Source organism: Ptychodera flava, chromosome 1 (assembly GCF_041260155.1).
Source record: "Ptychodera flava strain L36383 chromosome 1, AS_Pfla_20210202, whole genome shotgun sequence".
In the NCBI taxonomy this organism is placed as follows: Eukaryota; Metazoa; Hemichordata; class Enteropneusta; family Ptychoderidae; genus Ptychodera; species Ptychodera flava.
In genome coordinates this window covers 19,086,358-19,099,888 of record NC_091928.1, presented here as the reverse complement: position 1 = coordinate 19,099,888, position 13,531 = coordinate 19,086,358, and the positions used below count along the sequence as shown (strand labels likewise).

The 13,531-nt window shown below is 40.0% G+C and overlaps 1 protein-coding gene across 1 annotated transcript in view; it reads right to left on the bottom strand.

The window, feature by feature from the left end:
• Positions 1–13,531, bottom strand: part of LOC139132121 (VWFA and cache domain-containing protein 1-like) — a 60,407-nt gene that overhangs the window by 35,923 nt on the left and 10,953 nt on the right. Inside the window, exons 2-8 of the mRNA XM_070698515.1 lie at positions 10,350–10,411; positions 9,671–9,832; positions 4,536–4,744; positions 3,652–3,811; positions 3,182–3,318; positions 1,459–1,539; positions 671–841 (exon numbers count right to left, since the gene is read on the bottom strand). Of these exons, the coding sequence (XP_070554616.1) occupies positions 671–743 (73 nt within the window). The 5' untranslated portion in view covers positions 744–841; positions 1,459–1,539; positions 3,182–3,318; ... (2 more) ...; positions 9,671–9,832; positions 10,350–10,411. The remainder of the gene's footprint in view (positions 1–670; positions 842–1,458; positions 1,540–3,181; positions 3,319–3,651; positions 3,812–4,535; positions 4,745–9,670; positions 9,833–10,349; positions 10,412–13,531) is intronic.

Genomic DNA, 13,531 nt, shown 5'->3' with positions numbered 1-13,531 from the left:
AAGGGTTTAACAAAATTCATTTCTCAACAATGACATTGTTGACAAGCTGAACACTGAGAATTGTGATATTTAATATTTTAAAAGTTGAAAAGAAGCTGACTGAACAAAATTGGCGGGAATAAGAAGCTATAGCTAATTGAGCTGCAATGTGGGGCGTCGTCGAGTGGGCGGCCAGTTCAGTTGACGTCGTGCGATGGCGCTCTTCTGTAGCCCATTCTCACCTTTGCCTCGTGTCAACAAACACGCCCTTCGTGTTCATGCCGACAAACTTGAGTGTGTACAGTATATCATTTGAACTCAATAGTGACTGTTTACACGTACACACTTTATTAAAATGCGAAATTAATTATGTAAGCTTCACATTCAAAACCCCGACACATACAATCGCGATGCTGAGGAGCATGTGATTCACACGGCATGCTACAATTCACCAAAATGGTTGCGATTCAATAAAGAATAACGAGCGACAAATTTACTCAAGGTCTGTAACTCTGGACAGTCAATATATGTCGTCAATGTACAAATCTGTCACTAAAAAAAAAACGAGAAAAAAACCTGGTATACCTGACGGTCCGTTTTAAAATGCAGTAGATACAGTATATAGTTAAGAAATAGAAGTACAATGTCGACTACTTTTTAAACGATTGATCTTCAAGATTGACATACTTACGGTTTCCAAGGCCAAAGGTTAAAATGATGACTTTATTCCCCATTTTAGCATTTCGTGTCTTGATTGTCTGCATAATATCACGTCTTCTCCGAGTCTGCTCTTCACCTTCTGGTACACTATCGGCCACAGCGTCCTCCGGTTGTCCGTCGGTCAGGAACAAAATGACATGCTCTAGAAATCGAGACAGTTTGGTCACGTGACTCAATATTGGTGCACACAAAGTTGGACATCATGCCGTTCTTATACATATTATTTTTTCAATGATGGTATCATGCTAATACTTCTAAATACGTGCTAAATACGTGCAATGATGCTGAACTACCACTATTACTGGTCAATAGTGACAACAACAACACACCACCACCACCACCAACAACAACAACAACAACACCATCACCACCGTCACCACCACCATCGTCGTCGTCGCCGCCGCTGCCGTCATTATAATCATCATCATAATAATCATGATCATGATCATCATGATCATAATCATCGTCATCACCACCACCATCATCATCAAAATTATCATGACATCATCACTGTTTTGGTTATTATGAAAATGATGATGATGATAATGATGATGACAATGATGACACTACTGCTGCGGATGATGATGGTTATAAGGATGATGTTGATGATGATGATAGTTTCTAACAACTATAAGTTTTATTTCGATATCATAATATTTTCGAAAAAGATTGATGATTATTTTTATAACAGTATTTCAAAGACTTTCAGTGTTTAATGGTAACGAGGGCGCCATAATTTTAAGAGACAGGTTCGTTTACCTCTGTCTTGAGAATCCGAACTTTCAGACGCCTGGAGCAAGTCGAAAGCTGCATCCAGAGCTCCGGAATACACAGTGCTGCCTGACATGGAAGAAGCAAAAATATTTAATTTATTATCAAACTGTGAAGACATCGTGCAAGCCTTTTTGTAATCAATAACGCGACATCAAATTACACACTCTATACAACCACCTATATCACTGTAAATTTAATTCCGTTGGATAATGTAGTACGTGTCTTAATTCAAAATTTTTAACCTCAATGACCGAGCCAGACACACTTCCAAGCTAGATGGACTGCCTCGACAGCCCGATCGAGCAGTCGACATGTTTTTGCAACAAATTCTTCCTTTTTTAGTGAAAATACTCCGTCGCAAACCTAGTTTTTCTGGTTACCAAAGACTAGGCATGGTTTTGACAAATTTTGCGGTTTTTGATGGGTAACACCCAAATCAAAAAGGTCCCGACCAATCTACCATATTCCCGAAGCCATGTCAAAAAGACAGTATTTTTAACACCTGAGTGGAAAGTACTTATCGGTCTCAATCCTATACTATCTGTACCATTAATGACAAAGTCAAAATGATAGCGTTTGTGTATTTACTACATCCTCATATATCGAACGTCGCGCGCTCGTAGGATATAATGTTAACTATAGAAATTACAGACGACGCGCTGACTATTAACGTTTATTCATGGGCAAGGGCGAGAGGAAAGCCAAAAATTAATGGACGAGGCTTGTCGAGCCTTTTAATTTGGCTTTCCTCGAGCCCGCGCCCATAATAAACGTTAATGGTCAACGCGGAGTCTGTATTTCAATTATATTATCGACCCCCCAAATGGCAAAATTTGCATAAATTCCCGTGCGAATGACAATGGGGCCCCCGAACCTGTGAGTGAGTAGTACGCAAATCCGGATATTTTTTTGAAAAAAGTGTATAAACCTGGCCCACAAATGCTCCATTTTATTTTATGGTTTACTATGATCTTTGTAAAAATCACAATTTTCGTTAAGCAGTAAAGTTACCACTTTTACGATATTATTCATATTCTCGGGCATGAAAACAAACCATTACTGTGTAATTGTGGGCAGTCACGTGGTTCAGCTCGACCAATTAAAACACAATGGACAGGCATGGTAATATAATTGTTGATGACGTAGCGGGCTGCATAGTCATCATTTGACTTAAATTGAACCAGGACTATTTTCGACTTGAGAAAATTGGGATTTAAACATTATAAAATTACATGCAATACATAAAAAAACACCGTTTTACAAAAATCACGCGATAAAGTCCATAAACCGCATAACAGTGATTTAAATATATCAATGCGCCGTTCGATGATGAAAATCTTTCTATTTTTTCACGCTTTTTCAACAAATTTCGTCTAACATGACGACAAAGCATATGATTTTCATTTATATGTCATTTATAAGTAAAATTTGGAGTGAAAACTATGCAAGAGAGGCATGTGGCTAAGCAGTGAAGTAATTAATTTGATCGCATTGGGAAGGGCAAGATATATCGTTTTGACCGAAAGTTTCAGTCGTGTATAGGTCTCCACCAACTCCAACCCTGGAGACGCATGCACGATGGAATCTTTCAGTCTACAACATACAAATAATTATGTTAACGTTGGCGTCACATTTTTAAGTATTGACCTATAGCCTTCAAGGTCAATGTAATGGTGAGAATTCCGTTCTTAATATCGAAACATCTTACCGCCATCGTGGATGGTATTGACAAAATCGTGCAAGCATTCTTTGTTCAGAGGGGTCGCTTGGGTCAGCTGGCTGTCGTAACACGTGTCTTCACATCGGCTTGCTCAAGACTGTATCCGAAAAGGCAATGACATTAACCTAGGGGGAGAGAGAGAGAGAGAGAGAGAGAGAGAGAGAGAGAGAGAGAGAGAGAGAGAGAGAGAGAGAGAGAGAGAGAGTGTGAGAGAGAGAGATCAGCAGAGGTTGTGATACTTTGCAAGTCAAGAAGTCAGAGTCCATGAGAACAGCTCCGTCGAAAGTTACATTCCGTTCAAAATTCGCTTAATGGTAAAATACTTATACGTACAACACAATTGGTTATAATTTGTACAAATATCCCGATCGATGCAGCTGATACGACGTGAGGTTTAAAAGAATTGAGACAGTATCTGAGGATATAATCCCTCCTAGTGTATGTGAACACACACTTACCTTATCATTTGGATTCATAGTTTCCACAACAGTAATGGCGGCTTCTTTTGCAATTTGCATCAACGTTCGTCCTTCGTGTTGAATGCTCATGGAACTACTTTTGTCAATTACAATGACCACGTTTTTCGGTTCCGGAGTCGCTGTTTCAACGTACCAAGGTCTGAAATTATGACAGAAAAATGCAATGGGGAAAAACTTTCAGAAACTGATTATTTTTATCATAAATTGAAACTTTATTCTTAAAGTTATAATTTTGCTGTATTTTTTATGCTTCTGCCAGTATTGTGATGAAGTACGGTGTCTTATGTGACTGCCAAATCATGACGAAGTTGGCGCCAGTTTTCAACTGGTAAACGCAGCCTATAAGCTTATGTTGACAGCTGAAGTTTAGTTAGCACTGGAATTCATCGTCGCGAGCTCCGTCACTCCGCACACGCGTTTGCACCATGATCGCAAACTTCGTTGAAATTTTGTCGATTCAGACATTGATAAACCAGCAAACTTTTGTCAAGTGTGCCTCCTCATGATACACTTTACTTTTGATTATAGGGCAGTGGTCGTCGGATTGACGCTCAAAAGTCGCTAGGGACCCATACGACCGATATAAACACTGTATCCAAGCTACGTTGGCCACTGATAAAAGATAAAACATGTTTGTCTTTATATATATCGTAAAATTTAAATGTTGCAGCTAATTTGACATGATGCATCTATGTATAATACATGAAATACATTGTTTGTAAACAAGTACATGCGCAGTTCCGACGACCACTTCCCTTAAGCCACTTGCTACAGTCAGAAATACTGTTTGTTTTGTATGACGATGGAGTGTTCTACCTTTGTAATAATAAGTTTTTAAACATTCTCACGTGCGTTCTTCTTACCTGTATCTGCTATCATAATCACCACAAGCAGATATGCGGGTGGCAGGGTAGATTGTGAAGAGACCGTCCTCGCTTCCAAAAAATTGCCATTTGATACCACTGTTCTCCTCGTAATTACGCTTCATGACGTCAATGACGCTGACGGGGAGTCGTCTTGCATCATTTCTTCCGTCGGGCGACAAACGTTCACATGCTGTGCCTGTATCAATCTGCGAAATTCAAGATGATTTAGAGAAATCAGAAACGTGCATGTATACGCTCAACCTAATAACGTAATATGGTAGCAAATAGGATGCTCACAAAAAATGAAGATACGTTTATCTATTTGAGAACGTGTAGAGATTATTGCGAATATGATACAATGGCCATCATAATAGTCGTCTACTCGTCGTCATCCTCATCATCTTTTTTGTCACCCTCATGCGCATCACTCTCCTCCCTCCTCCATATCATCATCATAGTCATCATCATCACACCATCATCGTCATACATTCATAGTTCCTCGTAGCCTTGACAACAACCAAAGTGTGGTTGGGTGACCAAAGACGTCAGCTGTATGACCAAGCTGAATATTACCAGGGGTATACCAAATAAGTGCTACAACGCAAACCAGAAATCGACTTTGAGTATTCATTCGAAATACTGGGAATGGGAAGTTTAGAAGTCTAATTTAGACCTTAGTCAAATCAGAGTAGGGCCTGTAGGGCTACTGGTTTTAGAGTTCATAATCCATGGCACTTTTCGGCCAACCAATAAACCAATTTGCACATCACGGGAAAGCTCCATTAACTTAGGAATACCCTATCCTGAGTGGACAGTATCTGCTGGTGGATATTTACTTGTCCCGAGTCTGTCTGATAGCTCAGTAAAAAGCTTCGTGCTTTTCCGATTACTATATGTGTTTGTACTGTGTCTGTGTGTCGTCTGCTCCATGCACACTGTGTTGCTCGGTCGCGCACAGGATTGTAACATCTAAGTCGGTTGCTGTGACCAACTCTTTTGGGTTGGAAACGGTAGCCAACTGGTTTTGTGTGAGGCCTAGCAGCTAGGCGATGTTGCCGTGAGTGTGTGGGGTTCGAATCCCGTTTGGGTTATAGTAAAACAATGTATTTCTTTAGCCTAGACAGTTTCTGCTGGTGGATATTTACTTGTCCCCGAGTCTGTCTGATAGCTCAGTAAAAAGCTTCGTGCTTTTCCGATTACTATATGTGTTTGTACTGTGTCTGTGTGTCGTCTGCTCCATGCACACTGTGTTGCTCGGTCGCGCACAGGATTGTAACATCTAAGTCAGTTGCTGTGACCAACTCTTTTGGGTTGGAAACGGTAGCCGACTGGTTTTGTGTGAGGCCTAGCAGCTAGGCGATGTTGCCGTGAGTGTGTGGGGGTTCGAATCCCGTTTGGGTTATAGTAAACACCTATTGCCTGGTCATGAGGGCTATAGCGCCCGTGTATTACCTCGAGGGGCCGTGTGTTACCAGAAAAACGTCGCTATTCCCCGAGGCCGTAGGCCGAAGGGTATAGCAATGTGCTTCTGGTAACACACGGCCATGAGGGGTAATAGACGAGCGCTATAGCCTGAATAAAGACCAGGCTATAGGTGTTTTATAACACACCACATGCTCGTGTTGTATTGTTATATAGTTTTTAATGTGCTTTGATATTTTGCACAGCAACATCCGTTGTGACAAGTTTACTGGGCGATGATTCCACAGCAGTTTCAGTTGTACGTGGTACCATTTTCTTTCAAAAAATATTCTAAGCACACCTGGCGACATCCTTAGTTGCACTTCAATCTTTTCGTCTATGAGCTGTTCAAGTTCCTATGCTGTTTGAATGTTGGAAAATGTTGGAAAATCTGTTTTAGAGAATGTGTCGTCACCTATCCCGGACGCGCATCACATTCTAGTCAATCACCATTGTTACAAAGCTGCAGACGACACTACGGTCACGTGACCGGGCACTTTTCCAAATTTGGTCAGAACTATTTCCCTAGGGAAATAGCTTTTCAAAAAATGCCCTCTGACGTCACTTTTGTCGATCCGGTGAGGACTAGACGTATCTATTTTCTCGTCACGTGACGTATTCTGGCGAATCGCGACACGGAATGAGCATGTGGCGTGTTATAATAAAAAATATATTTCTTTATCCTGGACAGTATCTGCTGGTGGATATTTACTTGTCCCCGAGTCTGTCTGATAGCTCAGTAAAAAGCCTTGTGCTTTTCCGATTACTATATGTGTTTGTACTGTGTCTGTGTGTCGTCTGCTCCATGCACACTGTGTTGCTCGGTCGCGCACAGGATTGTAACATCTAAGTCAGTTGCTGTGACCAACTCTTTTGGGTTGGAAACGGTAGCCAATTGGTTTTTGTGAGGCCTAGCAGCTAGGCGATGTTGCCGTGAGTGTGTGGGGGTTCGAATCCCGTTTGGGTTATAGTAAAAAATATATTTCCCTAGATGATCAATTTCACAGACCTGCCTTTCCTACAATGGCACTTCAATGGCACCAGCTGGAGTAGATAAACATAACAATGTAATGGAACATTCACATCTTGGGGATTAAAAGTCTTCTGTTTGTCACCCGAGTTGGTTAGGCAAGGACTCGGGTTTCAGGTACCATGCATGTTAATGCTGTCTTCCCTAATGACCTTCAGAAAAGAAAATCGAAATGGAGCTAATTTTCAATTTTCAAATGGTTTCATCATCTTGGTTATTAACTTTTCGGTCTGATTTTCAATTTATAATATTTGGTCTGAGATTGAAATGTAGGACATTGGTATATACAGCTGTGAGGATGGCACTTTGCGGCCATCAAAATTATCCTCTGACAAAGTCTATTTCCAACAACGCACTATTTCCGTTTTTTTCAATTTCCAATATACCAAATAACGAATGTTCCCCTTTCATTTTGGATACTATGGCGGATATAATTGTATCGAGTTGAAATTAAGGTGTAACATTTGTCTCCACATGACCAAATGTACTGGGGTAGTCTCGGTAACGATAATTGCAGAAAATTATCAGCCAATAATATTTTTATATTTATATAATATATATATAATATAATTTATATAATATATTTTTATTCTCGTTATATGGTATAATGTACAATTATAACGATGTATTTAGAGCGATAGACTTTGTTTTGTGAGGGTTGTACTCTTGAGAGGTCACTGAAAGTTGCAGGGGCACACGTCCGATGTCGCCTCTCGGTATCACTGAAAGCAAGGCAGACTAGGAATGGAGCACTTTAAAAACGGAGACCACCAAGCACTGATCGTCCTAAATTCGATTTCATAATTTCTATTCATAATTTGAACGTATTTCACACTAAGCTAACATCACACTTTTAATCACACTAGTAATTTGGTTGCTATTCCATGCTAAATTGGAAATATAGCGATGGACTGCCAAGCTGCCAACCCTATCATTCATAGCATCACCTAACTCCGTTTGGCGCGATTGCACGTAGCAAAATTATTGTTTCCGTTGGCGCGATGTTGCTTATTGCGCCACAAATTGCGCCTATTTAATCATAGACAGTGGAGGGGGGGGAGTCCCCCTCTACTGTCTATGATTTAATCGGGGAACGAAGTGTAAGACGATACTGTCTCAAACATGATATCATCGCCTTCAAGGTCAAGATTTGGATAGGGTTGTGTATGCAATTCATAAAGTTGGCCGGCATACGGTTTAAAAACTATGACGGGGTACCTAGATCATTGTACGGAGAACATCATTGCGTACAAAGATTGACAGCTGATCATGAATAAATTAATCAGATAAAATTAAATGTGGATGCCGCACTCTGATTTGGCTGATGGCTGTCACAATTTTTACACCGTACAAGTTTGCAACATTGATGGATTGCGCGAAAAACAGTTTTATCTTGTCTTCCAGTATGTTAGACGACGTTAGGGACTGGTCATAGTTTGTTCAGCCTCGCGCGCTCTGCACGTACGTGTGTAGTACACACACTTTAGAGCTTGCAGAAGCCGTCTGATATAGCGTTCTACATTTGCACTATAAATTGGAAGAAAAATGTTGACATTGCACTAAAACAGTCACTACTCAGACAATGTGTAGCTGTGGAAACGCAGCTATTGTTGGCGGGGTAGCGTGCGCGGCTATGCGGGTCATTAAAAGGCAGGGTTGACATTTTGATGACCTGCACCCTACCCCACCAACAGACAGCTGCGTTTCCTCAGCTAGACAATTTGATGTCCCGTTGAAGAATGTAAGATATATAAGGTAATCACAAAATACCGCAAAGGATGCACTAGGACATCACCCGCCTCTTCGCGTCGAGCGATACACTGCGCCAATATCCTCGTGCATCCTAAGTTGCGTTATTTTTGTAATAACCTCATATTAGTAAAGATACGCGCCCGAAGGGCGCGCCGAAAAATGAAACTGAATGATGAAAGTCATGGCTAGCACAATGCATTTGATGCATTTTAGGCAAGTATGAGCCCGTGTCGAAATTTAAAAAACACACTGACCCCCTTATTGGGCATTTCAAAATAGGTGGCCCCATCACCAAAGTGAAAAACAGGGTGACCCCAGTGAATCCATGGGCTTCCAAGGCCGAAGAAACTGACCAGTCCCTCATTCCCGTTAATTTTTAAAAGCACCTTGTGCCGATTATCGTAATCAAGCCCCGCCCAAAGTACATTTGGTCATACTGAGATAAATGTTACACCTTAATTCCAATTCGATACAGTTATTTCCGCCACAGTATGAAAAGATACTGGGTCACGCCCAAATGAAATGGGAAAATCGGACATTTGGTATATTGGAAATTGAAAAAACGGAAATACGGATTGTGGGAAATCGAGCCTGTCAGAGGGAAATTTGAATGGCCGTAAAATGCCATCCTCACAGCAGTATACACCTGTTTCCTATATTTATATCTCAGCCCAAAGATTTTAAATTTAGAAATAAGCCTAAAAGTTAATAATCAAGATGATAAAACCATTTGAAAATTGAAAATTGGCTCCATTTCGATTTTCTTTTTTGAAAATGCAAATTGGTTTATTGGTTGACCGAAATGTGCCACGGATTGTTCATATTCAAACCCTTACAAATTCAGTCGTTTGAATACGTGGGCAACAAAATACCGATTGGCTGTCCTTACCCCTTTACCAAATCTGCTACTATACGTCAGATCGTCTTCCTCAAAGTCGCAGCACTGTGGCCATTCAGACCCAGCAGACGATATCGACGACTTGACCGCATCACGCAACTTCTTAACGGCGCTGACACTGCTTAGAAATCGCTTCGACAGTGAATTGTGTAACTGGTAACAAAAGAGGAGATTGTGAATGAAGTTAAAGTCATTGGCGAGTTTATGTCAGAACACTTAAATAAACTGGTGTCAAAGCTGGGCATCATATGAGGATTGTCAATGGTGTCGTACTCCCCATATAAGATTAAAGTCTCTTATCAATGTTGTATGACGAATTGTTCATCTTATTTAGTGAAACTATGAAATACAAGAAAAAGATCTGTCTTAAGTTAGCTAATGTAATTTTTGACACATTTTTTCAATATGAACTTGAACTTGAAACTACAGTTTCGTGTGTGCGCAAGTGCCCTTTGTTAAGTTTGTAACCACAGCCTGTAGGTGGTCAATGTCCGTTGTGTACGAATGAGACTACTAGAATAACACAAACTGCAGGAACATTTAATTTGGGATATTTTCAATGTCACTTATTTTTTTCAAGTTATACATTTTCGCCATGACCTTCAGCAGAAAATACAGATAGTAAATATCGATTGCGATGTTCCAAACCCGAGCCTTACTTTACACTTACCTGTTCTATAAGGCGTTCTCCATTCAACGTGCGGCTTTGAAAGTTAGCGAATTAAAATGTTCCTGAAAAGAAAAAAAAACAAACGAACAAAAGTAACATTTATTTCACAAAATGAGGGTTTCAACGGAAACTGGTATACATGAGGGACAAGTCCATTGACCCTGCTGTGTGGTATTCAATTCGTCGCTTTACCTCTACACAAGTCAACTGTCCGCTGAACCTGGTACGCGTGACGTGACTCAGTCTGTTCTCGCACATGCTCGATCGAGCTTCTGAAAACCAAAGCCATTTCTAGGCCGGACCAGGCCTTTAATGAGGAAACATGGAATTTTATGCGTTCATGAAATTAGCACTTGTCTGAGGGTGCCTTTCACTGTGAATATATACAAACATATACCCTAAGATAATGTTGGATTGTACAACTTCAACGCAAGGACGTAAAACAGTCCCAGTTCCGAAGCTTGAACAAGTCACTTTAACTTGCTACATCAGGGAACTAACTGTTAATTGTTATTGATGGAAACACCGTCTTGGCTCCTCTTCTTCAACCTGTCTGTGTGTTAAATGCGCATGCGTTACAGACGTGACCTTCTCACCTGAGAGGGAGGTCATCGTGCAGACAAACATTTGTTCAGTTCTTTGCACAAGGCGGTAGGCTTCACCTATGTGAGAACATCTCCTGTTGTAAAGACTTTTGAAAATTCAAGGCATTTATCCCAGGCAAGCTGTCCATAGTGAAGTCATGCGCATGATATTGCATATTTTTTTTAATTTTTTTTATTGAAAAAAACAAACACAAAGACAACAGAAAGACCAGAGGAAAAAGAAAGACAACACAGAAGGAAGAAAAAGTACCCATCAAAAAAGTTCACAAAATCTCCCCACTTTTCAACATGTATCCTTTGTCTATCTTTTGACATTGCTACATACTTTTCTTTTTTGTAAACAGAATTCACGTACAATTTGTGGGTTCGAATCTGATTGAAAACTATCCGTATTTTCTAACTGGGTTGGTAACACTGCTGGACAGTATTGTCCCCGAGGTTATCGTTCGCCCAGTTAAAGCGATGAAATTCGTTTCTTCGCTTCGATAAAGTGTGTATGTGCGATGTATGATAGTGAGCATGCGTGCGTGAGTGCTTCACGAACTCTACAACGTGTTGAGCGGTCTCAGTCAGAAAAATGTAACAACTTAGCCGGCTATTGAACCACTCTTTTTTGGGAGTGGAGATTTAGCCGAGCGGGTCTGTCTGTGGCCTCTAAGCTAGGCGACTGATGCCTTATGTTGTGGGTTCGAATCCGATTGAAAACTATCCGTATTTTCTACCCTGGGTTGGTAACACTGCTGGTGGACAGAATTGTCCCCGAGGTTATCGTTCGCCCAGTTAAAGCGATGAAATTCGTTTCTTCGCTTCGATAAAGTGTGTATGTGCGATGTATGATAGTGAGCATGCGTGCGTGAGTGCTTCACGAACTCTACAACGTGTTGAGCGGTCTCAGTCAGAAAAATGTAACAACTTAGCCGGCTATTGAACCACTCTTTTTTGGGAGTGGAGATTTAGCCGAGCGGGTCTGTCTGTGGCCTCTCAGCTAGGCGACTGATGCCGTATGTTGTGGGTTCGAATCCGATTGAAAACTATCCGTATTTAAACTGAAGAACATTTGGCAGTGAATTAGCATTTTTACATCTATAAATATAAAAGCGTCCCATAAGGAAGATGAGATTTATAAGTAAACTAGAACTCGAACACGAGTCACCAAGTATACAGTAGATTGCATTAAGCATTATGGTATTTAGTGTAACCATTTCAAACCACTCCTTTACTGAAATCCAAAACGATTTACATAAATACAATCCTAAATTAAATGATAATAATCCTCTTCGACCTATTTGCAAAAATTACATATCAGTGAATTAATTAGTTGCCATTTATAAAGTAATCGATTTGAGGGAAGAATCTTCATTATCAACTTATATTGAAAATTCCATAGCTTAATATCACAAGTTAATTGGAATGGAAGCACTAACAACTTTTTCAGAAATATTATCTCATCAACGGAGGAAGGTCCTCAGGTGTTTCTGTATTTACAAAGAAAGTGTAAATCTCTCTGTTAATTTTTAAACCAGACAAACATTTAGGATTGCGAAAATTAGGCCTACAGACCTGTAATTTTGATGAATGTGAACCTGTAAAATATTCTTCCAATCTGTTGGTATAGCAGACAATAATTGATTGTACTGAAAGCGAGTACAGATATTACCATACATTGTGATGACATTTTCATAACTAAAAAACTTACAGTTATCGTCGAGAAGATCGTTAATAAAAATTATACCATTCTCAAAACAGCATTTCCTCATTATTGGCTTGTCTCTAATACGTATTTTAGAATTATATCAGATCAGTTGTTGGCAAACATCTCCCTTGTCAACAACAGTGGTGAAGTTATACTGCAGCCATGCTGAAAAAAATTCTCGTATCACTTTATCGAAGGCCTTTTCAAAATCGGCAATAATACTTTAAAATTAAAGTATTGTACTTCTTGAAGAAGTCGCTATTCGGTGAAGGGAGAGACATAAACAAATAGGTAAACTGTGAATTAACCAAAGATTTAATAACTGTTACTTTCCCATAAAGAGTGAGCCCCCTACCCTGCCATGGCTGCAGTAACTTTCTCGCCCTTTCAAAACGTGGATAAAAATTGACATCAACAAGATATGATAAATCTCTTGGAATCTGGATACCAAGAACATTAACATCGCCATCCCTCCAAATTAGGGGAAATTTGGTATTGATATGAAAATCTGTGTTTTTAAGTGACCCAATACGTAGCACCTTGCATTTATCATAATTAGGTTGCAACCCTGATATTATGGAAAAACCATTCAGGATATCAAGTAATACATAAAAAGAACCAGGGTCTGGTTCAGTAGGGAAGTTACTATCGTCGGCGTATTGTGAAATATTATTTTCGAAGGGACCTGTTTTAAGACCTTTTAGTTCTTTACAACTTCTTACTCGAATCGCTAGAATCTCTACAGCAATTACAAATAAGTAAGGTGACAGTGGACAACCTTGTCGAACGCCCCGAGAGAGACTAAAATTATCAGAAATATGACCATAATTAATAATACGACTAGAAATGTTGTTATACATAACTTTCACCCATGACATAAATGA